Below are 11,055 nucleotides of genomic sequence, written 5' to 3'. Positions count from 1 at the left end.
ATAATCCATTCAAACTATATATTTAATTTGTTTCATTAGTCCCCTGTTGATAGTCTCAATGTTTTGCATGTCAGCAGTCAAGTTTTCAAGATATAACTTTTTCAATAAGCAAAGTGTAACTTTGGTGCTTTAAAGACAAAAAAAAGGGTAAAATCATGTCAGTGATCTTCAGGTTAGAAAGTCGGAGCTCTAGAAAGATGCCAGAGTTTCCGAGTTGAAAGACCGTTCAAAACTACCCCCCCCCCCCCCCACGACAGCATTTGCTTCTTGAAAATCCTATATCTTAACTTGACTGATGAAGTAAAGTTATTTTATTTTATTTTTTTAAACGATGAACAGTGGACTAATGAAACCAATACCAAAATATAGTTTTTGACCGGATTATTCCTTTAAAGTATAAATGTTTTTTACACTACTCAAACATAATGACTTTCTGTATTATTTACAATATATACTGTAAAATCAGGTGAGATAAAAAGGCACAATTTTCCCTTCTTAAATACAATGTAAACATCTCATCAAAAAAAGCATGCATAAACATTTCACTTTACAAAAAAGTTATGTTTTTTATTTTTAGACAAAGTACTTAAATATTGTTTCCAGCAAAATATAATTCTTTCAAAAATACTTTTCCCATTCGTCCTATGAACCTTTTTTGACACTATTTTTAAAAAATAAAAAGGAGAGGGTAAAGAGGAGCAAAACAAGAAGAAAAAGAATAGCAGTTCTTTACAGCGTGTCTTTAGGGTCCTTCAGTTCACAACTTCAACACAGCAATGTACAAAAGGGACATGGAGGGAGAGACTGCAAAATGAGACCGTTTAAGCATAGGGACTGGCTTCTTCTTTCATCGTGATCCTCCTGCCATTGTCTGTTCTATACGTCCAACTCTGGACAGCTTCCTACAAAGTAGAACCTATAGTGAAACACCAACAGCACCTTAAAGGGGGAGTTCACATTTTGAAGTGAACTATCCCTTTAAACTATAGGCCTTATTCATGCAGGGTCTCCCCGTATATATTCACATTTAGTTATTATCAACCAGACACACAACGTTCTAGCTGGGTTAATGCCTCAATTGTCACATCTCTTCTGTACAAATCTAATTCAGGCAATTAGGATATTCCGCATAATCCTATAGAACGTAGGAAAACTAACAATGCCCTCGAAAAAAGCTGATCAACTTTGCTCGTGCTTGCCAGGAAACAAAAAAACAACCTCACTCCAAGAGGTGAAACGATGGAACCAAACGCCCCCTCTGTTTTTCCTCTCGAACGACTATCTCTCACGCTATTCAGTAGCATCATAGTGTTCCACAATAGTTAAGCAGTCAGTCAATCTGGTGTGAAACTAGTAAGAATCAGACCTGGGTTCAAGTACTATTTGAAATTGTTTCAAATTCTTTAGCTGTACTTAATTGAGCTTGACTTTTGCAATGGAACCAATTGAAATACAAACCCCACCCACCTAGCAGTCCCGGCAGACTAAAGCAAACGCTCTAAGTAGTTTGAAAGGTTTCGAATCATGTTTGAACCCAGGTCTGGTAAGAATGGTCCAGATAACTGGCCATACATCTAGAGTTGGCCCAAAGACAAGATGGACAACACAAAATCAGGACAGGTGGCCAATGCAATGAGTCAATCATTTATCAGCAGTATCAACATGTACTCCCAAAACAGTTTCTGTACAACAGTGGGGGAAATGTGACTGTAACCTAAGCAAGTGCCATTACATTTACTGTATGTATTTGCCGCTTGCCAGGTAAATTTGAATACATTATGCATTTACTGAAAGCACTGTGACTGTAGAGTAATGGCATTTTCCAATGTCCAGTTCCAATATCAACATCATACAGTATGTTTGAAGGTTGTTATTGTATTTAATCAGGGTTGGGGAGTTACATGTAATCTGATTACAAAAAAAATGCAACTAATCAGTTACTTTACCAGCACAAATATTGTTATCTGATTATGGATGCCGACTTTTAAAAACAGATGATTACTTCTTGGATTACTTTTAAATTCAGAATGGATGTTTGTGGAAAAAAAAACATTACGACACCTTTCTGTTTTCTCTATGAGAAAGGCGCAAGTTTAAGTTTGTTCCACCTGAGCGGGTCTGATCCCAAGTCGGAGACCACTGATGACACACAATGCGTTTGATGGATTATTTTTGTCGTCTTCTAATGTCTCTTAAGGGGAAAGTAATCCAAAAGTACCTGAAAGTAATCAGATTGCGTTACTGAGTTTGGGTAATACCGAAATACCTTACTGATTAACATTTTGGACAGGTAGCTAGTAACTGTAACAGATTACATTTAGAAAGTAACCTACCCAACTCTGTATCTAATGTGGATAATTGTACATGTGTTAGTTACCAGAAAAGTGTTATTTCTTCTTTGCGTTTACAAAAAGAAGCACCTTAGGTGTAAAATGTCTGGTTTATGAAACCGAAAACCTTTGCAACAACACTTACAAAATGCTTTGTTATTATTTCTGGAAACGGTAGATAAGTGTCAGTTGACTTCACAAAGGGTGCTGGTTTGGATACACTGTAAGTATGTAGAAATAGACCAAGAAATGGGTGCGCTGATGTTTTCACTATACTGTATCTCAGGGGTTCTCAAAGTGGGCTCCACATCTCAAAATATATATCAATTCTTTTTGTATTTTTATTATTACTAACAACAGATTAAACAAATCTGGGCCAAGGGATCTGTGGAAGAATACTATATAAAGGGTGTAATACAATATTATTCTACTGTACAATTGATGTTCTTAACCCTGGGGAACATGAGCCTGGGAGGCTCACAGGGATATTGGTATCCACAGTACTCAATCAATTATCAATATTCCAAATTAATTATTCTTGTATTCCCCCCCCCAAAAAATGTATATGCACTGTAATTCAAACTTGAAACAGCTAAGTTTTCTCTCTGCCTCATGGCAAAATGTGTAGAATTTTAGGATATTAGCTTTAAAGCAACAACAACAACAAAATCTGCCCCATGACAAAATGTGTAGAATTGCAGGAAATTAGCTTGAAAACTGCAAAGTTTTCTCTCCGATGCCAAGGGCCTTTTAAAATGGTCTTTCCCAGGGCCCAAGACTTGGTTCGTCCAGCCATGCACTGCCAAAGTCCTAGTAAAAATAATTTTGCTATTTTTAGTTAGAGTTGTGTTCTGATTATGAATGGGTTCCTGATGAATTTGCTATGAAAAAAAAGAGGTCACAGCCCCAAAAAGTTGAGAACCCCTGGATAACTAACTGGGTGAACCTCCGTCAAACGCGTTACGATGTGAGGGAAAGTCATCATTGTGAATCCATCAGGTTTTTCCATACTCCCGCACCTATTTTGGATGGAATGAATCTATTGACAAAGGTTGTTAATCATCTACATATCAGAAAGCCTTCACGTATGACATGGCAGATTCACTTTTAACTGTTACTCAACTTTTTTCACACTGGATCACACAACACCATAGTTTGAAAATTCTTCATTTTGAAGTTTTTGCATATTAATAAGTTCCGTTTTTGATCGTTATACAACGTTAAAACAATTTGAGTTATGTGGGCATTTGGGTGTTGTAATGCACACCACTGCAAAACAAAAGTGGAATTGGTTAGCTTTTTATGCAACTATTTCAGTTTATTGTTAAGCTTGTATAGCCCTTGGAGTATGTTCAAATAGACCTTGATCCTCTCACAGAAACCCTACATTTAGTCTTAGTCATGAAAAAAGTATATGTTGCCATGTAACCTAATGACAATACACTGCATAGCAACATCTAAGCATTGTTTTCCATATTGTCAGAGTAGTTGTACTAGTATCCATGAATCAATGCAAAAGCACAGTTATCTGCCATTTTTCAGGATGGTAAGATGGTGTGTTACTGTCTACCTGTGTGCGTGCTGCATGACTGTACACATGTGTCTGTGTGAACGTATGGACTGTAGCGCAACCAAAAAAATGTATGGCTTCGTATCCATAGAAAAACATTGTCTTTGGGGGGGGCCGCGCGCTAAGGGTCGGGATGCTTCTTTGTCACATTTTGAAAAGTCCTCAGTACGTTTTCCTTGGCTCTGAGATGTCACTCACTCAGCGTCACCTCTCTAACCGGCGGACGGAGACTGTAGTGTGGGGACTCAACTTCCTACTTCCTCCACCTCACTTCCTGCCGCTCAGGTGTCACTTCCTGTCCCATTTGAGAAAGGGGAGGGGGCAGCAGATCGACTGGCTGGCATAGTAGTTAGGCCACTCCTGAGTCTAGGGTCCTTCCTTGGGCCTTCCTGCTCTCCCACTCCTCCCCCTCTCGTTATTTCATTCTCTCTCTCCTTCTCTCTTCCTCCCAAGGACTCCGTACAGTCACTTCTTGTGGAAGTAGAGGGTGTGTGTGTTGCCCGACTCCACCTTTGGTATCTGGTCACTGATTATCTCCACCAGCATCTCTGGAAACTCCACCTTCAGAGCCTGAGACTCACGGAACGTGTAGAAACAGAAGTCTAGCAGGTTCCCCACCAGCTAGAGGACAGAAAGGGGGAGGGATCAATCAATAACATGTTATTTGTCACATATAGACGAACAGTGAAATGGGTCCTTCCCAACAATGCAGGGAGATGAATGTAGAAAAAAAGAACAAGGAATAAATACACATTGGGAGGGAGAGCGGGAAGGAGAGTTGTAGTTTGATAGAATCCAGCTGTGTTTGCATAGGGATTTCATTGGCTTATCATGGAGTGTGAATAATACACAGTATCAAAGCCTCATTCTTGGAAGTTGGGGTCAACTTTGTGCCTTGGGAAACCTTGAATTGGCGTTCCCCTTTTCTGACGGTGTGTTCGGTTACCTTACCTTATTCAGAGTGATGCCACCTACCATAGCCAGATCCTTAGGTTAACTTTGTCATGGCATTGATATGACTGTAATTGTTTATCGGTTAGGGGTCACGACTCATGAGTCTGACATACCACTAGGGGGTGCTACTGATTCTCAATAGACTATACTCTTCTACATAGGGCATCGTTTCCCAAACTAGGGGTTGCATGATTTGAAAATGGGGTCACGAGGGAAACTCTGGATAAATATAATTATTGCTTGGTTAATAGAACCAGGGTTACGTCAGTAACCTCCGGTAGCTGCTAGATGCGGTTGTAATAAACAGAGCGGTTTCTGTTTTTGTCCTACAAATGTCTCTTTTGAACGGTTTCGGCTACAAAATATTATGGCCCCATCACTGAAGGATAAGACTCGCAGGAACACGTATGTGTCTACAATGCCCACAAACAGTGCAGGACTCATTAGAACAGAGTAGATAAGACCAGGTGCTAAATCAGACTGGGGGGAAAAAGAAAATCAATGAAGATGTATGATCTTCAGTGTAGAAAAGAACACCATTATTGCCTGATGATCTTCTGAACTTCCCAATACCTTTCTGATGCATGTCAATCACTTCAAATCCTACTTTCTTCAAAAGTATGGTTTGACAGACTGATTTTAGACTGTCATAGCCCTAATATCAGGGACTTTTCCCAGCATTTGTGAGATGAGTATTTTTCCTAACGCTTCTAGCTCCTAATGTTTCACCACATGCTAAGTTGTCCTTGCATAACCCCTACAGTCAGTGCATTTAGTTAGGGGCACAGTTGTATTGACCCACCAGGCCACCACTCTGAGCCTGGACATTGATTCCTCCATGTTCCATTCATTCACCAATACAGGGCAATCTCTGCCCATTCCAAAATAAACACCCTTTAGGGGTAGTCATTGGAATGCAATATGTTATTTCAGAGATACTACCTTACATTGTTAAACTCCAATCAGTGACGGGGACCAGCTATTTGAACTTGCTCTGTGTATGCATAGCATAGAGAAGGCTTGTTGATGGGACTTGGCATTGTGATGTGGCGCTGGGTACAGTGCCTGATGTTATGGATACAGTTATACAGTGATGTGGGTCCAGTGCTTACATCATGCATGGCGTCCAGTAGCTTGGTGAGCTGGAAGAAGCGTTGCCACGTCTGTCCAGAGTTGTTGGTGGCCTTGCCCACAGACCTCCTCAGCTCCTTGATGTAGTTCACTCTCATCTCCTCAAACGCTGGCTGGTTCTTCAGACCCTCTTTGGGAACTGAGAGGAGAGAGGAAGCCAAAAGTTAAGTATTAATGGGAGGTGTAAACAACTAGCCTACATAACACAAGACAAATGTATTGTATAAGCACATGAACCTAAACTGACCTTACTGAGAACATTTGATTTGAACACCCGACAGTTCTAACCATGACATAAGGTGTCTTAAGCAGTCATAACAGGTATTTTAATCAATTACCTTTCACTATTTTTTTTACGTTATTGTTGACCAACCACAACCCTTTGTCACTTCACCCATTAATTCAGTACACGGTAGTTGTCCTCTTTTTTGACTTACAAAGAGCGTGATGAACATATTGAAACAGGATGTACAGATAGAGTATTTTAAGTGAGAAATTAGATAAGTGTGTCTTCTCAGGATGGATACTGGTATCCTCTCCCTTTCTAAATCTCTTTCCCTTTAGCTCGCTCTTTCTCTCTCTCTCTCCCTCGCTCATATCTCCGTAGAGGACAAACTAACGGTGATATGGCTGCCTGCCAACCTCATCTTAAATGACATTCCGCGTCTGGCTGGCTAACTGATTAAGAAACACCTCGTCTCTCAAAGAATGTCTGTCTCTCAAGTCTCCCAACACAGTCTCTCTTAGATCTTTCTTCAAATGTAGGCCTACAGGAACACTTCTGATATACACTGTGTTGTAATGAACAAAGTGCTGCGGGTACGGTAATCAAACTAACCAGCACTGTGCCTTTATCACTAGTAGCCTGCAACTCTGCCACTGTTATTCCACTGTTGCACTGGAGGTTGGTGGCACCTTAATTGGGGAGGGGGGATGGCTGGAGCGGAATCAGTGGAATTGTATCAGCATGGTTCTTATGTTTTTGTTGACATTCTAGTGAGCCGTCCTCCCCTCAGCAGCCTCCTGTGCACTGTTGATTATCATAGCTGCTACTACTACAGTAGATTATCATAGTACACAGTAACCTACATTATTATGGTCATACATAGACATAACATGTTATTCAGACATATATTGAAAACAGGGCTATAGATCAAAAAACAATTGTCTAGTTTTATTAAGTGCAATATCACGGGACAGTGTTAGTTAGGTACTCTATATACACACACACACACCGTGTTGGCACACTGAGGCAGGTGTTCTCTAGCTAATGTTGGTAATTGACTAAGCAGCTTCAGGTAATGATTACCTCAAACCAGAGCAACCAACTGTTCCAAATGACACACTTTAAAGTCTAATTGACATCCTGTTTCATAGGGAGAAGGCTGACACCGTAGCCCAGGTTAGTAGGCTACCTGCCCGGCTGGTCCCAAATCTGTTGGTGCTGTATAGCCAACTCCTATGGTCATACATGGCGTGGCGTTAGCTGGTCCCAGTTCTGTATGTGCTGTATAGCCAACTCCTATGGTCAGAATAATCATGCCGCACAAACAGGTCCGGGATCAGTCTAGGACCTGCCTGGTCCCAGATCTGATCCAAACATTACATGACAGTGACCATAGCAGTTGGCAAGACAGCCCAAACCGATCTGAGATCAGTCTAGAAGCCTAGGCTACTTGTCTCGTCCAAGATCTGTTTTTTGCCAACATGACGACAATAACCCTAGGAGATAGCAAGATAACACAAACAGATCTAGGACCAGTCTAGGAGGATAGGCTACCTGCCTGGCTAGATCCTTCTGGTGTCACAGTGTGGCTCGACCTGCCTCACAGTGGTACGCTAATGACAAGCTGCTCTCCTTGTACTGTTTCTATGGTCAGTTTTGAGACCTTTAAAAATGTAAATTAAAAAAAGCTATTTTTTGGGTTGCCTATGGCTGAGTTGAGGCACTGTTTTGACCCTTGAGGCCTGCATTTGATATACAGATGTAGGATCTTGATTTGATCACCCTGTTACAGGAAAACTTTCCTGCTATGCAGGCCATTTGAAACGTGTAGTGTATTTGAGGTTTAAAAAAGCTTCTGAAGTTAATACCACTTTGAAATTCCAGACTTGATTTTCCCTTGTATGTATCAACCACTACAACAATGCAGGGCCGGCGTAATGGGCGAGCCTGGCCCGCCCTACCGTACCTACTTGCCCATCCAAATGAAATATTGATCTGACTGAGATGCACACTGACAGAAAGATGCAATCTCAGAAAGTTTCAGCGCGAGCGAAACAGCACCCCTCTGTATGTGCAGACCATGTATCTGATAGTCTGGACAAAAGGAGTATGGCATGTCATACTTAAATCTGTGGATTGTTTCAAATCACATGCATAGGCCTATGCCTATTTGGGAAGCCAGCAATTTGGGCAGCGCGCTTGGCAATAGGCCGAGTTGATTATTTAGTTGCGGCTGTCAGTGAAAAATGATCTTAAATGTGTGAAGGTAATGTGTCTTGAGTATCATTGAAAGTGTTGAGACAAGAAGGGGAGTGGTGTGTGGCGACGATATGGGCGTCTGTCTCCAGAATACATGAACTCCGCTCTCCAGAATGTGCTCTGCTGTCTACTGCACATTCATTGTTTCGTGTGAATTGTTTGCCCTTTTGGTTAGATTTTAATCAATTCACCATGACATATGTAACCAGTCGGTCTACTAAATGTACCGTTAATCCCTGTCATCTGGCTACATTAATTTCTGTTAACGCATGTATTACAGACATTTACCATTCTCATTCTAAGAGTGGAAATGTTGTTTGCAGAGAAATCAGTTTAATGTAATAACCATAATTTAGGAGTTTTGACAAATGTTTTATTGTCTTTTGTTTGGAGGGCTCCATGTGAGCAATGAGGATGTGGGTGGTTGAGGGAGTGCGCACGCACGAGCACGCCAACCTGCTGAGTTGATTCAGTATTGCACTTTACTAGCGATAGCTCAAGTCAAGACGGGTAGAAAGGGAGGCAGACAGGCGGAGTATAGAGATTAATACGATTGACAGAACCTGAATTTTCATCAGGCATTTTATTAGTCGGCTTTAGGACTATGTATTTTATTTAGTTGACGATGGAAGTTATAGGCCTACTGCTGCTTTGGCCTATAGGCTATCTCTGAGTAACATGCGCTAATTTCTTTAGCCGCCAAAGGATCACGGTGTATCAATGTGTTCATATGGCAAAGGCTGGTGCTCTTGCATTAGTTGAATTGAATTTAAACTTTTAGATTTTATCGTTTTGATTCCGATTTTTATGATTAACCACGTGACAATTTTGAGAAACGAAAACGTTATTGAAATGAAACTGTTCCACAAACGTTTTTATATAAAATATAATCCATAACTGGAACGTAGATCGGTAGGATAAATTGTAAACTTCCCCAAACTTGAAACTATGAGCTGCCTGTGGTCTTTACTATAACACAATTCCTGGGAAAAAAACGGCCCGTTTTTAGAAATCAAATGCCCGTCCAACAGATTCGCTCTGTTACCGGCCCTGCAACAATGTCCATTCATTATTATCCACGTAATAATTCATACTTCCTGTTGCTGCAGGATTATTTTTCCTGCTGTAGCAAACTGGCTCAAATTAAGATCCTACATCTGTACTATACTCTGTCTGTAGTAAATGTGGTGCACCTGCAAGTAAACATTTAATTGTACTGTGTACACCATGTGTGTGATGTACATATGACAAATACACTTAATTTGATTTTGTTTAACTAGCCTAGTTTGAAGCTATGCATTTGAAGACTTAACCTAAACCAACATGTGGCAGACAAACACACACCTGTTGATGCTGAGAGCCATGTGAGAAAATACAGTTGACAGGACTTTTTGTTTCTTAGAACACACAGCCACAGGCAAGAGTAGGACTAGAGCCTGTCCGTTAGCATTGCATCTTGGAGGAAATTGCTCAGCAAATGGCAATACTCAGTCATACATACGCAGGCACAACACACACACACACACACACAGAGGCATAGACACTGTGAGAGAGATACGCACACAAACCTAGCCTAGAACGTAGCAGAGACCAAGAGAAAAAGAACGACAAAGCAATAACGAGAGCTCTCTGGAAAAGCATCAAGGCGAGAGAGTGGGATTCTGTTCTTTCTGTTTCGCGGCATGTTTTGTGGCCCTTATTAACAGGAACATGCTAAAACCAGTGCCACATTTGGGCCCTTTGTTTTCGCCCCACTGACTCAGTCCCTAATTTAATTCAGCTCCAGTTGGCATTTAGTGTCTAGGGCCGGCAGAAAGTGTAATTTAGGGGCGTGGCCGGCAGAAAGTGGGGCAATTACTCAATGGTATATGTTTTCATGTCAAAAGGATGGATTTTAGCTCGCAGGTACCCAACCTAGATGTGTCAACCAGGCCATATTTCACACTCACGCACGCACATCCATATTTCTTAAGCAGCCCGGATTTAATAAATAATAATAAGCACCAAATGGAAAACTGACTATCTATACCTGAACTTGTCCAATAAGAAATGCTTGTTTTCATTTTCCATTGCAAAACCTTTTTCTACGGTGCTCCCTAATGAATATGACCCAGGATTTTCTATGAATTGCAACCCGTTGAACCCTTTTTTTCTTTCTTGTTTTCACAACCTAGATATACTTGCATTGCTTCTGCCTCCTGATATGTTCTGTACATAGGCTATATATTATATTGGGTGTCATTGTGAAAATATCCTATCGGTAAACACACATGACATGTAGCTTCCTGCTTTAGTCTTACCAGCTCATACCTCACTGACTGTGTGTCTTGGCCTTGATTCAAGCCATGATGTACCGGCTTACAAAGGGAAGTGCAGGGTATTTCAATAAATAAAGACTGCCGTACAAATATGCCTGTAGACTGTTCTCCTCCTAGATAAAAACTTAATCCAGAAAGATCTATCATTCTGTCGCACCGGAAACTTTTAATAAAACAATGTCAAAAACAGCCCCCCTAATGAATAACACTCAAAGGATTATTATCTATCTGACAAATAAATCAGATTATAATAATGGATTATGGTTT

At 40.7% G+C, this 11,055-nt stretch overlaps 1 protein-coding gene across 3 annotated transcripts in view; it reads right to left on the bottom strand.

The window, feature by feature from the left end:
• Positions 1–540: 540 nt before the first annotated feature.
• LOC106610192 (mineralocorticoid receptor) overlaps positions 541–11,055 on the bottom strand; it is a 93,110-nt gene continuing 82,595 nt past the window's right edge. For all 3 annotated transcript variants that reach the window (XM_045722748.1, XM_045722750.1, XM_045722749.1), the window contains exons 8-9: positions 5,967–6,124; positions 541–4,521 (exon numbers count right to left, since the gene is read on the bottom strand). In XM_045722748.1, coding sequence (XP_045578704.1) covers positions 4,366–4,521; positions 5,967–6,124 — 314 coding nt within the window. In that variant the 3' untranslated portion in view covers positions 541–4,365. The remainder of the gene's footprint in view (positions 4,522–5,966; positions 6,125–11,055) is intronic.

The sequence above is a fragment of the Salmo salar genome, chromosome ssa08 (genome assembly GCF_905237065.1).
Source record: "Salmo salar chromosome ssa08, Ssal_v3.1, whole genome shotgun sequence".
Classification (NCBI taxonomy): domain Eukaryota; kingdom Metazoa; phylum Chordata; class Actinopteri; order Salmoniformes; family Salmonidae; genus Salmo; species Salmo salar.
The sequence above is the reverse complement of the archived record's forward strand: the minus strand, read 5'-3'. Positions and strand labels throughout refer to the sequence as shown.